Genomic DNA, 20,232 nt, shown 5'->3' on the forward strand with positions numbered 1-20,232 from the left:
CCACTGAAAATTGCTCTAAGGTATTTCAGCCCCTGAAACATGCCGCTCACCACCTTGGCCTACTTCCCCCACCTCCCAGTCCCCTATACAGCTGGCCATCCACCCCAGAGCTTCTACCAAACATGGGTTTTTACGTGTGTCTCTTGGAGCTCCTTGAAGGCACACCCGATACCTTGTAAGCCTATATACACCCAATTGCTTGCACGCCCCACATTAACAGTGGGTCTACCAGTTGCTTAAAAAAGGGATGCTGACGTTGAACATGCTGAAAATCATGTCATGCTTTTGTAATATGACAAGCACTGTCCTAAGTACTTTACATAAAAGATTTTTTTTTAATTCCTGCAATATCCCCACATGTCTTACTATTATCTCCATTTTACAGGTGTGGAAAAAACCTAAAGAATTTACATACCTTGCCCCAAGACGCAAAGCTTTTAAGCTGTACTGCCAGAACCCAAATGCAGAATCTGACCCCTAAGCTAACCTCTAAGCCATTTTGCTTCCTGTAACTCTGAAAACAAACGGGATAAGCCACAAGCTCACGAGTCTAATTTATGTCACGATCACCTCCCATATAGGTTACTCTCCGTGGAACTGCCAAAAATGCTCTGGCTGACTTCACTGCCAAGTTGTCATCTAGAGAATCCTAACCAAACGCCAGCAGCCATCAACATTCATTGACATTCCCCGATTTTAGAAGGACTGAGAACAGGTTCAAGATTTGAACATTTCAGCACAAATCCACATCGGAAGAGGCAGCGTGTCCACCTCGCTGTCCTTTCCCTGTCCTCATCCAGAGCCGTCAGCACATTTCCCGCTGAGGATCACTAACTTGGCCAGCTCGCCAAGAATCTCAACACACCTCAAAAAGAATGAAATCAAGTGCGACTGTATCGGGAGCCGTTCCCCTCTCCTTTTATTGCTACCCCAATGCCTAAAAAAGCTTGCAATCTATTAATTCTATGTTTATAGCAGGGATTTCTATTATTACGTGAAAAAGGAAGAGTCAATTTAATACACTTGATTTCACAGATTCTATCCAACAAAGCCGGAGTCCATTACAGTCCTATCAGCTAATTACTGTAAAGTGCAACAGTCTGCATTTATTAAAGGAAAAAGTATCCAAGCTTAGCAGGCTCTACCCAGTAGAGAACACAGAGACACGATGATCGCCTTTGTCACTGAATTGCATTTTCAGATCTGATGAAGAAAGCTCCCCCTTCACCTTGCTCTGTTCCCAGAATGCCAGTTAGCTGTCATGGGCCTTCTCCCCCTACAGCTGTAAGAAAGGAGCCAGGAGACCCAGTGAGCACTCACCAAACTAATCAATATTTAGAAGCTAAAAATAAAACAGAGAAATAGACAAGGGTCAGCACAAGCAGAGGAAAGGGGCTTTCTCCTTGTGCCCCCGAGACTTCTTTCTAGGCTAATTCCGATGACTGTTTCTGAGATGCTCTGGGATTTACAGCTGCACGAGCTACTCAAGCAACTTAATCTCTGAAGAACAGCTGAGTCCTCCTTCTGTCCCAGACCAGCCCAGCACGTGCAGAACTCTCTCCCACAGCAGTCAGGGAGGCGAGAGTGAGTCTGTGGCCAAGGTGGGCCTCATCATTCCCAACTTCTATTAGGTCACTGCAATCCATGTATCATCTGCTGCCACACCAAGAGGCGACCCTTGACTTCATCTGATGCCTCTGGACAAGGGAGAGAGGATCTTTCTTTACATACACCTCACAAAAGTAAACTTGGAAGGTTCCAGATGACTTCATTCGACAGATATGAGTGCCTACAATGTGCCATAAGCGACAGGTGCTGAGGAAATCCAGGGGATTGATAACGAGCCCTTTGGCTAGTTAGCCACCCACACCGTGATGTCACATAATGTCCTTTACCCTGCCTTCCTGCTAGTCGCTGGGGAAGCTGCCCCACAGGCAGTGCCTTTCAGAGTCCACAGAACAAAAGTGGGAATACACTGCTGTATGTTCGCAGTGACTTGTCAACAATAAAAATTCACCCGTGTCTCAATTTACTGAGCCTGCGTTTATAAAGAGGTTTACAGTCTGCTCTGCTAATGAACCACTTTAACATGATAGAAAAGTAATAACTAAAGACCCTTTCGCCATCTCAGAGCCCCTTTCTGCTTCTTGCCATTCACGTTCGTAGGACCCTGGAAGGTTTCTAATCACGCCAACATGAAGTCCCACAGTTGCCCCGGATGTGGGTCTTTCAATTTCTCAGGAGTCACTATGCTTTCTTAAAGTCTGATTTCCTAGTATCATAATCTCTCCTCTCCAAAGCTGAAAATACACTAAATTGATAGCCAGTCTAGAATCCATCCAGTGCACGGTGGGGCTGCAGGATTCAAACAGGATAACTCCAGGAATGCACCTGACTGAATTATGTGTTAGGCATTCTGTGGCACACAGAGGTAAACCAGACATTACTCTTGTCCTTAAGGAGTTTATAATTTAAAGACACTAATGACTATATGGGTAAACCATTCTAAAGCAAGACACAGCTGCAGGTGAATCTAAGTATAAACAAAATGTTAATAAGGTAGAGCGGTGTCTTACTAACAAGGGTTTTCGTAGATTGATCAGGGTCACAAAAGGAAGGGTGAGTGAATTTAACAAGACCTGTCTAGCCACCACTCATGGCGGATCAGTATTCTGACCTGAGCAGGGTACAGACCTAAAGATCAGAGCCAACCCCAGCCTCATGACAGCCACAGAAGGTCAATTTCTGATTACATTTTCAGATTCCCAAGTCCCTCCAAAATCAGGAACACACTGCCCTGGAGAGCACACAGCAGCTCCACCACGTAAAAGGTATCACTGCTATATACTGAGAAAACAGGAAGTAGCAACAGCACAATGCTCACATTTCATACTTTTCCAATTGGACCAGCCTGCGTTCAAAGCCAGGCTTCATCATTTCCCACAAGTCACTTAACCTAAGCCTCAGTTTGCACATCTGTAAAATTAGAATAATAGTATATATCACAGGGGTGCCTGGGTGGCTCCGTTGGTTAAGCATCTGCCTTTGGCTCGGGTCACAATCCCAGGGTCCTGGGATCAAATCCCTCATCAGGGTCCCTGCTCAGTGGGGAGCCTACTTCTCCCTCTCCCTCTGCCCCTCCCTCTGCTCATTCTCTCTCTCTCAAATAAATAAAATAAAATCTTTTAAAAAATAGTACATATCACAAAATTTGACTGTGTTAATAAGACCAGACTTTTAAAGTAAGTAGCCCAGAGCTTCACACGTGGCAAGTGGTCACGGAGGATATTAGCTATTAATATTGGCGTTATTATTATTATTAAATAAATTGTATTCCAGAACAGTGTCAGGTGCATCTGTGTGTCAGTGTGGCCTGAGACTCAGCATCCTGACCACATCATGTTCTGGGAACTGTAAAGCTGAGGACCAGATCTCTGCCCTAATCAAGGGCAGCAGGAGCCAGCAGCCTGGGCCGCATGCCTTCCAGCCCCTCCCTCGGCACCTGGCACAAGCAGACCCCAAAAATGAAACATGGATTCAGTCTCCACTGGTTTCAGGAACATTATACCCTGCCCCCCAGCCACTCAGAGGAAAGGTCATCCTCTCCCTGCCTCCCAGCCTCCCTCGGGCACACAGGACAGAACTGCTCCCTCCAGTTTTCCGGTATATAGTTTGACAGGTCCATAGTTTTTCTCTGTCTCTTTTTTTTATAATATCCAAGACCACCTGAGCCTGCGGGATGACCTCAATGATAACTGTCTCTGAGCCCCTACCCAATTCTGCCACTTCTTTTTTTTTGTTTTGTTTTTGTTTTTGTTTTAAAGATTTTATTTATTTATTTGACAGAGACAGAGACAGCCAGCGAGAGAGGGAACACAAGCAGGGGGAGTGGGAGAGGAAGAAGCAGGCTCATAGCGGAGGAGCCTGACGTGGGGCTCGATCCCAGAACGCCGGGATCACGCCCTGAGCCGAAGGCAGACGCTTAACCGCTGTGCCACGCAGGCGCCCCCCAATTCTGCTACTTCTGCTAAGCTCCCAAGCCCCCTCCTCTCCCCATGTTTCCCAAAGCGCGCTCTTGTGGCTATGGTGACTCTTGCAATATCCAGCAACTTGTTCCTCCATGCAGAATGACCCTTTCAGTCCTCAGCTGTAACCCCCAGAGCTCAGCGCTTCTGCTCTCACCAAGTTGGAGAATGCCTTTTATCAAGTGATCATAGCTCCTTTTAGCCTCTGTCTTCCTCAAATCTCTCTGCAAATACCAAATGTCATTGAACTTGATGAAAAGTAGCAGAAGATGTGTCTCATTCCTCTGAGTGAAGGTCTGAAAGATGAATAGGTGTTCATTACAGAGTTGGTGGAGCAAAGGCGGGGCTTGGGGTTTCCCAAGCAGCACGAGCAACGGCATGCACTTTTGCATCTTGCAGTCGGACTGTGTCTTGTGTTCGCCAGGGCAAGGCACCCAGGGCCCCAGCAGTGCTCCTAGCTCTCAGACGGTGTTTCAGAGACGAACAGAAGGCCACAGTCAGCTAGGTGGATGTCAGCAACTGCAGTGTCTTATCGTTTCTTAAAATGCAGGACACATACATCCAAATTATGTGTGGGTCACAGAGTTGCAGATTTGTGGGTCCCAGGCTGGATAACTGAACTAGAATTTGCTAACTAGATTCCCTCTAGGTGAATCATATGCAGTCTTATGAACTAAGCCAGAGCAGTTAACTTCAACCTTGTTGTGCCCTTACCCTGTAAGAAATACATTCTACACTGTAACTTAATACGCAAGTATATACAATATACGCACAGTAATAGTTTTCTACTCTATTCTAGTTAATTTTTTTAAAAGCCAATTGCAACCCATTAAACTCACTCCACAACTCATTACACTTTGAAAAACTCTGGAGAGGGAGCAGGGTGGTGATTGCTGATATTGTAAAAAAAGTAAGGAATGGCTAGGCCTTCAAAGGCACTGCTAAATTAAGGAGTTCAGCCTTATGCTCTAAGTCATGAGAAGTCATTCATTTCATTAATAAATAGAGGCAGATCCACAAACACAAGTCCTGCCCTGTGGAAATTACAGTCTCCTGGTGGGGGGAGGGGATTAGAAGAGGAGGAGACAAATAAATTATCTACGAACAATAAGGACTGGAGAAGACTTCTAAGCAGGGGGAACAGCACACGGAACAGCAAAAGGGTGAGCAGAAACACTTAGAGAATTGAAAGCGGTTCAGTAAGGAACGGTTTCAGACTGAATAGCTATTCCAGTCCTTTCTCTTGGAGGGGAGAGAAGTTACCAGCCACCTTATCTTAAAGGAAATTACTATGATTACGTTTATAAAATAGGAGATATCCTTCAAAATATGAGATAACATGAACGTAAGTACAAGGCAGAAGACTGGACCAGACTTCCCACGTCTCAAGGGCTTGAAGAGATGGTCCTCCTAGAAACACCAGAGCAGCCTGACTGGGGAGCCTGCCCTCATGGGGTAGGGAGTTGGTACAGCTGTGAAGCAATGTCTCAGGCACATGATAGCTTAACAGGTTTATTGAGGTGTAATTTACATGCCATAAAATTCACTCATGTCCCCACCATCCAATTGTAGAACATATTCCATCACCTCAAAAAGAGCCCACATGCCTACGTGCAATCACTCTCTGTTTTCATCACCAGCCCCAGCCAACCACTAAGCCACTTTCTGTCTCTACGGATTTGCCTTTTTGGACATTTCATATAAATAGACTCATACAATATGTGACCGTTTGCACTGCCTTCTTCAACTTAGCACAGCGTCCGCATCGTAGCACGCATCAGCACTTCACTCCTTCTTACTGAGGGCTAGTATCCCATTGTACTCCACCATATTTTGTTTACCTCTTCATCGGTGGATAGACACTTGAGTTGTCTCCACTTTTGGCTGTGATGAACATTCAGGTTACAAGTTTTTGCCTGGACATATGTTTGCATGTCTCCTGGGAAGATAATTCAGAAGTGAAATTGCTGAGTCATACAGTAAACTTATATTTAACTTTTTCAGAAAGAGCCAAACTGTTTTCCAAAGTGGCTTAACCATTTTATAATCCCCACCAGCAAAGTATGAGTGTCAGGGTATCCACATTCTCAGGGATATTTTAAAATCACATTTACATTTATGATGGCATGAAGCAGAGTCTGAATACAGTTTTCACTAGCCGTTCTGGGAACCGTGAGGTTCACGTGGCCTTGTAATTTATTCGCATTCCAAATTTCACTGAAAGTAGAAAAGAAATGATCAGAGATGTTCATTTGAACCAAGTTTGAAATCACTTCGCATTGACATGCAATATCAAACAAACGGTCACAGAAAACTGGACCAAACTATTTGTCGAAAGGGAGTTATCAAGGAACCAAGCATGACAAACGAGAATGGACTTTGCACACTAAACAGAGTCTCCGCAGGGACAAAATCCTAATTGTGAATCCTGCAAACAAGCAGCAACTTACAGAAGGCAGGAACTCAGAAAGAAGGTCAGCGAACTATTTCTTTAAATCTGATGCAACTTGCCTTGGATCAGGTGATAAGCTACGAAGTAGAGACCCTGCTTCCAGAAAAGAAAAGAAACAGACCTGGCCTCAAGGGGACAGAGAACACTCACAGTAATGCCCGTGCTGCTTTGTAAACCCCAAGCACCTTTTACAAACACACTCACAAATTAAAGGAGGGGGTGGTCACCCGGAGAACCAGCAAGAGCTTTGGTTCAGAGACGAGAGGGACACGAAGCTCTCAAACCTCTGCCATTTGTATTTTCCAATCTAGAAAACAAACCCTCTGTCTGGGGCTAGGATCTCTGTGCCTCTCACATTTTACTTGAAGTGTCATAGATATTTCACTGAAGGAGTACAACCCCCTCTCTTCACAAAGAGGCTTCCACCTTGGGAGGGACCCTTTTTGTTCTTAGGGATGAAGACCTATGAGGACCTACGCTAATTACCTGCTAGCACTCTTTCTGGGGCCATCAGTTAAGGGGAGATTTAGGTACCCAGCTGGTCAGGTTCCAAGAGATTTCCCCTGCTAATTTTCAGTCACTCAAGGAAAACAAAGGAGTAACTAAGATTGAGTTACCATGATTTTAAAGAAACAGTGTTCCTCCTCCCCTTCTCTCCCGAAACCCCCCCAAAATGTGTAAACTTCTGTATTTCACACTTTTACATCTGTTCTTCTCCCAAAATAAAAGCTGTTTATATTCAAGAAATTATGACTACAATACCAGTGTGAGTTACATCTTTAAAATACTCACGGAGAGAACATACCTATTGTTCTGACCAAAGTGCGTGTGCAATGTTCCTTCCCAGGGTAGCATCTGGGTATTAAGCTCCGGAGGAGCACAGTAGGGCTCTTCTTTATTTGCATGAAAAGAAAACCCAGTTCTCTCTGACTGGTGCTAGAGCTACCAGTTTAAAGAAAAGAAAACAGACGGGTGCCATTTTGAGAACAGCAAGCACTTGGCTTTGACCTTATCAACCATACTTGAGTAGGACACCAGCACCAGAACCATCCATCTGAACCCAGTGGCCTCTAAGAGAGTCAGTCTTATAAGTTCAACTGGAAAACGGCAGCACACCCAAACTCACAGGACCCGTTCACCCATGCAGATGGCTGCAAAGAAGCCATGTCAAATTCATAGTTTCCTGGGCCTAAGATACCACCACTACAGGAAAAAAAGCTGTCCCGAACTTGGTCCCAGGAAGAACCTTTTGAGTGACATAGAGAGTCACTGGAGAGTAACACCATCTACAGAGTAGCTAACATTCCTGTTTAAAATGCTTGCACAGTTCATTGACACTTTAATGACATTAAGATCTCTTCTGAGAAAGTGGGATCTGTCCCCCCAGCTGTACATTACAAAAACTGAATCATCTTTAACTAGGTATTTTTGATACCCAGTCTAATGATGACTATCTCACATCTCTTTTTCCCTTTAAAACAGGCCTTCTAAGAGGGGGGGTCTTTGAATTCAGTTTTTCGAAAGCATCTTCCCAGCAGAAAGTATGAAATAAAACTTTGATGCATACTCCTTTTCAAGTTGTATACAGAGTTACCTTAACAACCCCAAGTGAAAAACCACCCAATATAAGCAGTGTGTTTGTCTAAGAACTACAGATTAAAATAACAATGTGGGACATCTTGGTAGCTAGGTAAGAGATGTTTACGATTGTTGTCACAAGGAAAGTCATCCTTTAACCTCTTGCCTAGATTCCAAAAGTCCATTTCATTTTTTGTTTCACAAAGTAAACAACTCGAAGATTTCAGGCTTCAAACAAAAGTAGAGCTGAAAGAGCTGTGAATATGGATTCCTTTTTCAGCTTCTAGGCAAATACCAGCATCTCCTGGGGCTTCTAACTGAATCCCTACAGGTCCATAGGGAAAAACAGGAAATTAGCATCAAAAAGATGCATCTTCTTGGTCATGGGGGTGGGGTTTCTGCCCCCTGAATTAAACTTGCTAAAACAAAAAAAAAAGGCAATGCAAAAAACAGCCCAGGATTACGTTTGCAGGTAAAGTATCCCCCTTTCTTACAAACAATTCAAATGCATGTATCAGTGTGAAATTTTCAATTCCATATTCCTAAAAGTATGCACCTTCCACAATTTGAAGCCATACGCCTTACGAAAAAGTTGCAGTTCCCTTATATAAATAAATCACTATTTTCTACTCTGCAACATTTTCAGGCATACTCAAATTTCTGTGGATATGCTGTGTTTTTCCAAAACAACCTGTATTTAGTAAGTCATTCTTACAATTATTTCTTTAACATATGCTTCTCCCCATTTATTAGGCACCAAGATTCACGAGGACAATGTTCACACGTGTCTTCTTCACCAAATCCTCAGCATCTAGCACGATGCTAGGCACACAGTAGATGTTTCATTAGTATTTTTTGAATGAATTAATAAACCAGCATGAAAGAAACGAGAAAAAAAAAACTGTATTTTAAAAATTTAGGCCAGTGATTCCAAAACTCTGAAGTACATCAAAATTACCTGGAAGGCTTCTTAATGCACAGGTTACTTGACCCCATCCCCAGTCTCTGATTCAGTAGGTCAGTGAAGCTGGACCTAAGAGATGAGCTACTGTTCCAGAGATCTCACTTTGAGAACCACTGTCTAGGCAGTCAACCTGTCAACCAGCTCTTAGAAAAACCACAATGCACAGGATAACATTTACTAAAAATCTACCAACTGCAGACTCCTCCACTTCCTACTGAGTAAGCCACGCAGGTCCTTGCTCCAAACTCTATCGAAATTGCCAACACAGGACATACGTGCAAGGGGACGATACCCAGACACATGTCCAAACAGCAAGAAGTCATTAGTACATTCGAACTAAAAATGTTTCATTTCTCCAGTGCATTTCTTTATGATGTACCCTACTGTGCGATTTAATCTATTTTTCTCAGATGGAAATTACTAAACCGCAATGCATAGCCGTTCTTCCTTGCACAACCCCACTTCATTTCACTTACTAACGGGAGTTTCATCTGAGGCCAGGGCACGAAATGCAGCAAGGAGGCCCATTTTGAGGCTTATTGATGTTGTTTGTATTTTAGTGTCTGTAAGGACCAGAGCAATGATCAACACTTAGTCCTTAATGATCAGAAAATAAGCAGAGGCATTAATAAGGAACAGATTTAATCTAAACCTGTCACCAGGTTTAACAAAAGGATACACAAAACCAATCTAACAAAATCCCAAGCTGTAACTTTAATCATTGCATAGGTTTTTAAAGAATAGCTAGCACTAACTTTCAAATTTATATATTTCTCATGACCCTGTTCTGAATTTAAGTGCATTTATATACAGATTATAATCAGAGAGAATATTTAATTAGATAATGTTTGCAAGTACTTTGAAGATATTAAGTGCTCTATAAATGTTAAATATTATTATTATTATTATTTAAATACAGTTTGCAATTACTGCTTACAACCTATTCCACCCACCACACTGCTATCATTTGATTACAGGCAGCTAAAAAAAATTTAAAAAACAAAACCAAAAAAAAAAAAAACAAACAAACCCTAGAAGTAGAAATGATGAAACAATGTCCATGTGAAGTTCTGGATTTCTACCCTAGGCATAAATAATTTATAGGCATTTTAAATGGAGGGTTTGGGTATAAAAACTAATAAAGCAAGGCAGTTGGCCTCCACAAAACAGACAACGCCAAAGGTATGTCAGTTTTAATAGTTTCTTACTTATAAGCCTCGTGGAAAACAGACTGTGGTCCAGAAGGCAAGGCCCTTTACCCTTCTGGCTGCCAGCTGCATCTTCCATTTTCTCCACTGTAATCTTAAAATATCTATAATCATTTCAAAAAAGGTATAACTCAAGATTTTGACTTTAATCATTATCTGACAGATAAAGGCTTGAACATGGCCTCTGCTATAACATATCTTCTGGCTCATCTTGCTAGCTTCTGCAATAATCACAAATTCAGTGGGCTCCAATTCTTAAAAAATGGAAACCTTTGAGCCCAATTCCACATGTCTTCCAAACACACCTGTCAGGTGATTTTCCAAAGAGAATGACAGAGTGAAGGTAAACTTGCCTTACACCCAGTGTACAAAGAAGTCACTGCTAATCCCCGAACAGTTCATATTTTATGTTTTTACATTTTTAAGGCAAGAAAAAGAACAATTAACATATCCTAAACTGACCACGGTTATTTAAAAAACAAAACCATAAGGAAATAACACTCGAACACCGTAAGTTCATCAAAGAGAGCTTGTGCCCAAAAGAAAACCTTCTGGGAAATCTGTGAACTTTAGGGAGATACTATATCAGATAATTCTGACGTCCTGACAAGGTCTACGGGGCAAATAATGGCCATGTGAGTCACTATTGGCAGTGGCTTTGGGGCAGGTCAGTTGTAAGTGCAGCCATTTCATAGCTCTATGACTTTTAGTAAATTAACTGATTTTTCTAAGCCTTGTATGTTCACCTATAAATGATATACACTTACCTCACAGGAAATTTAGAGGAAATCTGACAGTATCAAGAGCTTTAGAGGTCATTTACACACTTTCATCATAAACTGCACTTCTAAGAAGTTATTCTAAGGACACAGCGACGTATACAAAGGCTGTACGTTTACTGACACACTAGTTACAAGGCTTGTGTAACAACACCAAAGCTTCATCAATACGAACTGGTTACATATAGTATGATTCATCCCCACAATAAAATGCTAAGCAGTCATTAAAAACATATGATTAGAAATTTGAACCCTGACTGAATACTTGAAGAAATTTTAAATTATATACTAATTTCGAAGCCTGATAATAGTATTGTGGTTATGTATTTTTAAGAGTGTTTATCTTTTTAGAGATGCATACTGGAATATTTACAAAAGAAATGATATGATGCTTGAAAGTAATATGGGGGAGGAAGCAGAGGGAGGTGTAGGTAAAACACAACTGGGCATGAATGGATCGTTGTTAAGCTGGGGGCTCATTCTACTATTCTATTTTACATATCAGTTTTATTCAGATTAAATTCACACTTCATAAAATTCACCCTTTTGAAGTGAACAAGTGATTTTCAGTATGTTCACAGAGCTGAGCAACCATCACCACTGCCTAATTTTAAGACATTAGCAGTGATTTTCCACCGCCCCTCAAGCTCTAGAAAACCACTAATCCCCTTTTCTTCTCTAAAGATTTGCCTATTTGGGGCATTTCATATAAATGGAGTCCTATAACATGCAGCCTTCTGTGTGTGGCTTCTCTCTCCTACCATATTGCTCGTCCATATCATCACGTGTATCAGCACTTTATTGATGAATGATATTCCACTGGATGGATACACCACATTCTATTTATTCACTCATCAGTTGGTGGGCATTTGGGTTATTTCCACTTTTTGGCTAGGATGACTGGTAATGCTACGAACATTTGTATATGTTTTCAGTTCTCTTGGGTACATACCTAGGACTGGAACTGCTGGGTCACATGTAACTCTATTATTTAACATTTTGAGGAACTGCCAAGCTGTTTTACAAAGTGGCCATACCACTTGACATTCCCACCAGCAATGTATGAGCATTCCAATATTCCTTCTGCTGTTAAATAAGTTTAAAATTCCCCATGACAAAGAATTTTTAAAAATTATGTTATAAAAAAGATAAACAGCATGCTAAAAGGGTGACTATTAAGTTTAAAAAACAGGTTGTAGGGCACCTGGCTGACTCAGTAGAGTAGGGGATCTTGAGGTCATGAGTTTGAGCCCCACATTGGGTGCAGAGTTTACTTTATAAATAAATAAATAAGCAAACAAAAGCGGCAAACAACTGAAAACACATTTTCGAAAAAAAAAGGTTGCAGATAATATATAAAATATGATCTTAATTTTTACATCTATCTAGTTAGCGGGGCACCTGGGTGGTGCAGTCTGTTGGGTGTCCAACTCTTGTCTGAGCTTAAGTTGTCATCTAAGGGTTGTGAGATTGAGCCCCGCCTTGGCTCCACACTCAGCACAGAGTCTGCTTTGGGGTTCTCTCTCCCTCTCCCTCTCTCCCCACCCCCCGCCCCACACATGCTCTCTCTCTCAAACAAATAAATAAATCTTTAGGGGGGAAAAAGGCTATCTAGTTAGCTATGCATAGAAAAAACGTACTAAACCATATACCAAAAGGAGTCCCGCATCCCCAAAGGTCATCCTGGTGGCTGGTGGCGAGCACTAAGAAAATCAAATGTAGGCGCTGCCTTCATGAAGTTTACTGTCTAGTAGTGAATATGATCCAGGATAGAAAGTTCTTTTTTAAAAAGGATTTTTATTTATTTATTTGAGAGGGAAAGAGCTCGAGTGGGGTGAGGCACAGAGGGAGAAGCAGACTCTCCTCTGAGCAGGGAGCCCGAGGCGGGGCTCGATCCTGGAACTCCCGGATCATGACCTGAGCCGAAGGCAGACCCTTAACCGACTGAGTCACCCAGGCGTCCCCCAGGATAAAAAGTCTGAGTGTGAGGTCAGTTCTGAAAGGGTGTACAAATGGGATGGATAACTACCACCTGAGAGAAATGAGGGACAATTCTGTGGAAAGGGTGGCATGTGAATGCTTCGTGTTAGGCTAGTCGGTACAGAAAAGGAGTATGAGGTAGGGCACCCCCTAAAGAGCAACCACGGGGAAAAGGAAGCTGTTCTCTGTGGCAGGAGTGAAGGACGGGGCATCAGCACTGCAGCACGTGGCGGGAGGCCCGGCTGAATTACAGTGGCCTCGCTGCTGGGCTGAGGAGTTCTGTCTTTGGTCTGTAGAGGGTGAGGAGGAGTCAGGGAAGGCCGTGAATAAGAAATCCGGAGACCAAAAACATGCTGCCTGAAGAGCAATGCGGCTGCAGGGACGAGTGCAGGGAGACTAGTCGGGAGAAGGCTGGTGGCAGAGACAGGAGGCAAGTCTTGTCACTGCTGCTGCCCAGGGGCCCGTCACTGCACTGCTTGGAGAGAGGCATGGAGCGGAAGGCCTCATGCAAGAGACAGTAAGGAAGGCCGTGTAAGATTGGGGTGAAATAAAATGTGTTTTGAGAATTTCCAGGCACCCCTAGAGACAACTGGAGAACAGCCTGGGCGTGTAAAAAGCAGAGAGCGAATCATCTTTCTCTAGAGGGAAATAAGCTTCCAACCAGAATGAAAGAAATTACAAGCGGAATTCATCCAACGTTTTCTATTTAAGTCCTCCCTCTCTCTCCTCTAGGAACCTTATATTTATATGAGCAGAATAACATTTCATTCAAAAAATATCACCCAGATTTTCTTGGAATTCTCAGCACACTGCTAGTTCAGGCCCTGTTCTCAGACAGCTACTTCCCCCACAAAAATGGAAGAACCAATTTGACATAAAAGTGTGTTTCAGACACAAGTTATCCCAAATTCTCTCAGAAACACAGACTCAGAGGCTGGGGGTGCTCAGCTGGGCATGGCAGCCATGATCCAGTCACAGTAGCTCAAAGCCGGGTGGATGTTAGAACCATACCCCTGAAGGAAGGAATGGCATAGAACGAGAAGGGCATGGATGACGTGTACCGGTGCAGACACACAGAAACACAGAAAGAAGATTCAAAATTACAAGATTTCAAAGAGCCTTACAGGTAAGGCGGCAGGCAGTGTGATATTTTCGTGAAGGAAAAATGCTGGGTATTCTTTCATCAACAAAATATTCTATGACCTCCTGAGTAGACAATTATGCAAACTTATATTCGCTTTTTGTACTAAGATTACTCCAGTTAATAATGGATATTGAAAATGATTATGCATCTTTCTCTGATATTCTGACTGATAAGTACCACTACACACTGTTTTATTACGAGGCAATGTCATGGCAAAGACACCTGTTTAATGTCTGTAAAAAACAACAAATATATCTAATTTAAAAACTGCTCTGCTATTACTATTATCATTTTAAGACATTCTCATCTTACCAATTCTTGCAAATCTACTAAATTCTCATCTAAGACCAAATTAAATTAAGTGCTCTAGGGCAAGAAATTAATAATGTCTTAAGATTTCTTTAACCCCCCTGAGATCTCTGGCCAGAGGTTTTAAATATGGGACTAGTATTGTATCATTTCAGGTGCCCACTCTCCTCCCCAGTACACAAACTTTGAAAAGGCATAGGCATAATAAATGTGGTTTTATTTAAATAATGGTTAATCCATGAGGGGGGAAAGTTTAAAAGAGAGAGAGAGAGAAGAAAAAAAGAAGAAAGTTTTAATGAATAATGCTGATACCTGATACTGGTTTAGAAATACACTAGGGGCGCCTGGCTCTAGATCTCGGGGTTGTGATTTTAAGACCCATGTTGGGTGTAGAGATTACTTAAAAATAAAATCTTAAAAAAAAAAAAAAAAAGTAATGAATGCTGACACTGGGGCAAAGGTCAACCGAGAAACATACAAGGTCATGTTGACACATAAAAAGGAAAAGGTACTATTAGAAAGATGCAGGACTTTCTGTTATGTTTTTCTCTGGATCATTTTCAATTAGGTGAAATCATTGGGATCAAATGGTAGAATCAAAATTCCCATAAAATTCTATTTAATCATGGAATAGTGTATTTGTGTAGTGCTCTACAGTTTTCACAGTATTGCCATAAACACTGATTGTTGAAGTCAGCACATGAGGAAGGCAAGCAGTTGAGATCATTCCCATTTTTAAATGAATTATGGTTACATGACTTACCCAGAGTCACAGAACTACCAAAACACGCACACAGAACCCAGTGCTCAGTCCACTCCATTCACTTACTCACTAACGCAGAGCTAACTGCAATCACAGACTCAAAGACGAGCAGGACCTAACCTCCAGCCTCATGGAGCCTACGGTTTATTAAGGAAGCAGAAAATAATCCCCACACCATTTAAAACAAGGACGAAAAGTGTGGCAGGAAAGATGTGTGCAAGTCTTCCAGAGGAGATCAGTTCTTAAATCTAGGTCTTAAGAGACAAAGAAATAGCTGGGCCTCGAAGGCAATGAGGGGTAGGGGAAAAGACAAGCAGAGGTCATCTCATTCCGTTCAAATAGAAAACTGAGTGCGAGTCCTGGCAGAAACATAGTGTATGAAGTCAGCAGCAGCCAATCTTGGCCTTGAACACCTTCCTCTGTGGGCCAAACTAAGGACAGCCAAGGTGCTCAGGCTCAGATATATGCTCATCTCCAAAAAGCTTTCTGGGCTGATCTCACCTCATATGTAATAAAGCATCCGGGTGGCAAATTTCATTTCTTTTAATACTGTGATGTCTTGAAGAGAGAATGACTCAAGCCTTGAGTTTGAATGAGTAGATTGTTTTCTGTAGCCTATGTATGTATACACACATTTCATACGCCCACATGGATAGTTTATAACCATAACACTATATACGAGTATCCACATAGATTATGCAAAACATACATAGAACTCTATAAACCTCACATGCAGAGACATCTGAATAGTGCGCGTGTCTAGACTGACCCCATGGGACAAACTCAGATGGAGATGGGTTACTGAGAGAGGGTACTATGCAGGACAACCATCTGTCCTAGATGATTCAGGCAGTCATTTGCCAACAGAGGAAAAATTGAGGGGGGGTTGAACGAGATGAATTCCACCTTAATGCTCCATGGTTTTACATATGACGAGCTTACACGCATGAAGCAGTTTCTCTATTCTCGATAAATACAATTCCATGACTCTGGTGAAATAATTTCTCTCTGCCATTTTTTTGTGCTCAGGCAGAAAATGTATTATTGATTTCTGATTCAGCCACAGACAGTGTGACTTAGAGAAAAGAGCACTGAATGAGAAGTCAGGAAACCTAGATTTTCTTCCCAAACCACCCTTTTCAACTCCCTCGCTCCCACCCCAGAGGAGACAGGGCTGTGTGACCTTGGACAATGACTATACCTCTCTGGGCTTCAGTTTAGTATTAAAGGAAAGGAGTAGCTAAGTGTTCTCCAATTCCCTTCCAGCTCTAAATCTATGAAATCATCCCCCTCCCCCAACACTTAGTTTATCTCCAGAGCTCTAAAAATCAGGACTAATAAAAAGGGACTCAGATCATCTCTTTTCTAACCAAAGAAGATCCTGTTTTATCTTACTTTCTAAAACCATCCAAATCTTGCATAATTTAAATGATCAGTACTGTCACTGGTTGCTCTGGTCTAAATTATGCATTGTTGCTATTTGGGGAAAATTTAGACTGGGTCCAGTCTGGGATCACTGGCTGAGAACAATAAGCCCCCAAAGTGAGAAGGATAAAGGCCTCTCCAGACAGGATCCGCTTTTAATGCCTTGAGCTCAGGGTTTACAAAAAGAGCATTGATTGTGTACATTAAAGAGCCACAGAGACAGCAAGGGACTGGTTAAGGCTGCAGCAAATTCTCCTAGATGCCACTGACCTTGGCTGCATTTCAGGGGTCACGAGGTTCTCAGCAGGCGGGCTTTCCTGAGGGGTTAGGAACAAATGAGACCTCTGATCTAGATAAACCCACCTCTCCTAATTTGGGAAGGCAGAGAGACATTATCTGCCCTCTGGTTTGTGGAGATCACCTAGGTGGCCTGTGGACTCAACAGCCGGCCTGCACACCTCATCCCCTACAAGACTGGTCGTACCCCCCAGCAGCCGGGATGCATTTGTCTCCACATCTGCATTTAAGTCTTTCAGCCAGCAGTTCCCATCTCTAGAGCTGGCCTCAGCCCTCCCTCTTTCCACACCTCCTGCAGGCAGAAATACAGAGGCAAAGCACCAAACCCAGGCCACAAAGAGCGATTTCAGTGAAGCCTGCAAAGATATCTTTTCAAAATACAGATCTCTGGAGCACAGGCCTCCCGTGTGTGAATCACACTCCAGGCAGGCCGGTGAGCCCTTGTGGTTGCTCACAAGCCTGCAGGCTCTGTGCTCCCTATCTCAGAAAACCTTCCCCAGGAAAAAAGCCCACAAGGGACACCTCCGACCAAGCCCAACTTAAAAATCGCATCTGAGCGCTTTCCATTAGAGGAGCAACGTCGAGATTCTAGCTCAGGAAAACCACAAGCCTTGCCCATTGTTCAGACTCTTTCCCCCTACCCCCCACCCCACCCCCTCCCGGGGTTTTGCCACTTTCCTCTACCCTGTAGTCTGGGCCATCCATCCACCTGATTAACCCGCTGGCAGCAACTCCCAGCGCTGAAAGTAGGGCAAATGAACACACAGAGTCTGTAAGGCAGGAAACCACAGACTTAGCCAAAGCACCCACCCTGCTACCAGCCCCCACCCCCAGCTGCCCAGGGGGCAGCGGGTTCTGAATGTGGCATTTCTGCGCCAGGGAAATAGACAGCTTACTGTAATATCACATGAATGAGCTTTTGCTGCCCAACTATCAAAAAAGCCATTTCAAATGGCATCTGTGTTCTTTCTCAACCCCGGGGCTGCCTTGCAGAAACCTCACCTCTTGGAAGGATTAAGAAGAGGAGGGGAAGTTAAAAAGAGGAGGCTATGTAAGGAGAGAGGATTAATGAGACTAAAGAAAAAGTACCACTTTGACGGTAAAGGTAGCTTTAAAATAACGGTGGAGAATGAGGCAATGTCAGGCGAAGTAATGAAGATTCAGGTCTATAATCCCAAGATTTGGCATCAGTCTAACAATGTATGCCTCAGGAGGGCGTGTGAACTTCCCAGCTTCACCCATCCTGCGTGTCTGTGTTGAGAGCCACCATCAATTCGGTCTCACCGACCCTCCATGCTTCAAGTAGATATGTGGTTGCCTTTTATTTTATTTTATTTTTTTTATTCTTGGTTCAGGAGAGGAAGAAGCCATCCTTAAATTGGCATCCAATCCTTCTCAGACCCCCGCTGCTGCCGCCACCCCCACCCCTCACCCCCTTTTCGGCAGGCAGCATCTAATTAAAATGGCAAGAAAGCTCTGCCCCCTTCCCCGAAAGTGTGTTGGGAGTCGGGGGTGGGGGTGGGGAGTCGTCGAGGCTACACTGGGATTCCTGGGATTCAGATCTCAAAACAACAGCAAAATGGATTCTATAGCGGGGATGTCTTAGTCAATACAATGAAAAGGCGTCCGAGGCAATTCACGTGAAGGTAAACGCAGACCAGGGGGGCTGGAGGGAAGTAGATGCTCTCTACAAAGGACTGGCCACACAGAGTGAACACGCACACACACACGCACACACACACACACACGGAGTTCCGGTCTGACTGGGGAAAAGCAGAGAACACATCCTTTCACCTGCTTAAGTTCAGCCATAAAACTGAAACGTCAGAGGCACCAAGTCAGAAAGCCCAGGCAGGGCTAAGTTAAACCATAAATAAAGGTGAGTGGCGGACTGGCACTGAGGGAGCGCCGAGAGCGAGTCGCGGCGCGGAAGGCGGAAAGGGGGTAGAGGAGGCAGTTGCCATCTACAAGACCAGCACTGCAACAGCTGCCCCCTTGCAGCGGCACGTTCGGCTTCGTGGGGACAGTCAGGCTCACCATGTCATCTTGCAGGTAGCTGGAAAAAAGTGAGTGGCCAGTGCCTTTATTCACGCTGCTGTTATTCTTTTTACAAAGAGGGACGGTGGGGTCTCGCGCCTTGGCACAAGATGACCGTCCGGGGCGTGTGTGCACACCACATACACACACACACGAGCATTGCATTTCATTTTTAAGGCTCTTACACTGGTCTAAGATGAAACTGGCACAAGCTCCCCTGGTTCTCGGGGGAGTCCTGGCCACAACCGAAGGAGGACACATACCGCACAGCCCTTGCGTGGAGGCTTAGCCCAGAGCAACCTCAGCAGACCCCGAAGCAAAACCAGAAGCCAGGTTCCCTCCGCGTCGCGATTAGCCTCTACCCACCAGTTCCGGCCCCCAGTTCACGCACTGAGCCCATTCACCCCGACCCAAAACCCCTGGAAAGAAATCAGAAAACATATTCTGCTCACCCTCAGAGCCGAGAGATCGATTTCATCCAGGCTGCGAGCCGGGGAGTCGCTCGCCATGTCTACTTCTTCGCGGGAGAAATGGTCCAAAACCACCCTGAAGCTTCTCTCTTGGAAATTCCACCTCGGTCTATTTTACTCGCGTCCTCATGCGGGTGTCGCGCCAGAGGCCCCGGGCCCAGCCTCCCCCGCCCACCCCGGCCCCACAGCACCCGATCCCGAACCTCCGCTCTTCGGTCCGCGGGGTCCGGGAGCCCAACCTGCGCGGATCTCCAAGCCCGGAGCCGCGGTGCGTGTGGGCTGCGCGCCCTGCTCAGCTAAGGGCGCTGGGGCTGCGTGGGTGTATTTAAATGGGACATGCTTCTTTGCTTGTGCGTGGATGGCGGCTGCATTGGCTGTTATAATGAGACACATCAACTCCTCCACTCTGCTGGGGGGGTGGGGGTGGAGAACCACACAGAACTGTCTATCACCGCTTCCTGGGAGGAGTAAAGAAGGGGGGGGAGGCGGAGGAGGCGTGGTCTCCGACTGGGGAGAGGCCGAGCTTCCTGACCCGGTCCCTCTGCACCAGCCTGGATGGGGGAGGGGCGCACACCCTTTCCGCCCCGGCTTTTGCAGGCTAATCTGGCTGGATGTGAAAAGCTGTTCCTGAACCCTGCCGTGCTTATCGTAGGGGCAAAGGAGCTTTATTTGTCTGTGTCCAATTCGTGCACTGCAGCACAATGGCTCTCAATCGCATCAGGGCGGTTTTCGGCAGGGTTCACTGCTCTAGCGCTGAACAAATCCAGAGGGGAGAAAAAAAAGAGTGACGGCCTCCCTCCC

The 20,232-nt window shown here is 44.3% G+C and overlaps 1 protein-coding gene across 8 annotated transcripts in view; it reads right to left on the reverse strand.

Moving 5' to 3' along the window:
* The window catches only part of TNIK (TRAF2 and NCK interacting kinase), a 373,645-nt gene extending 353,799 nt beyond the window's left edge, over nt 1-19,846 (reverse strand). For 4 of the 8 annotated variants that reach the window (XM_087861392.1, XM_087861390.1, XM_087861391.1 and 1 more), the window contains exon 1: nt 19,414-19,845. In XM_087861392.1, the coding sequence (XP_087717518.1) occupies nt 19,414-19,470 (57 nt within the window). In that variant the 5' untranslated portion in view covers nt 19,471-19,845. Of the gene's footprint in view, nt 1-19,413 lie in introns of all 8 variants that reach the window. The other 4 variants (XM_087861396.1, XM_087861394.1, XM_087861393.1 and 1 more) reach the window with 2 other exon arrangements.
* Between the last annotated feature and the right edge of the window lie 386 nt (nt 19,847-20,232).

The sequence above is a fragment of the Ursus americanus genome, chromosome 4, assembly GCF_024610735.1.
Source record: "Ursus americanus isolate L20-20 chromosome 4, mUrsAme1.1.p, whole genome shotgun sequence".
Lineage (NCBI taxonomy): Eukaryota > Metazoa > Chordata > Mammalia > Carnivora > Ursidae > Ursus > Ursus americanus.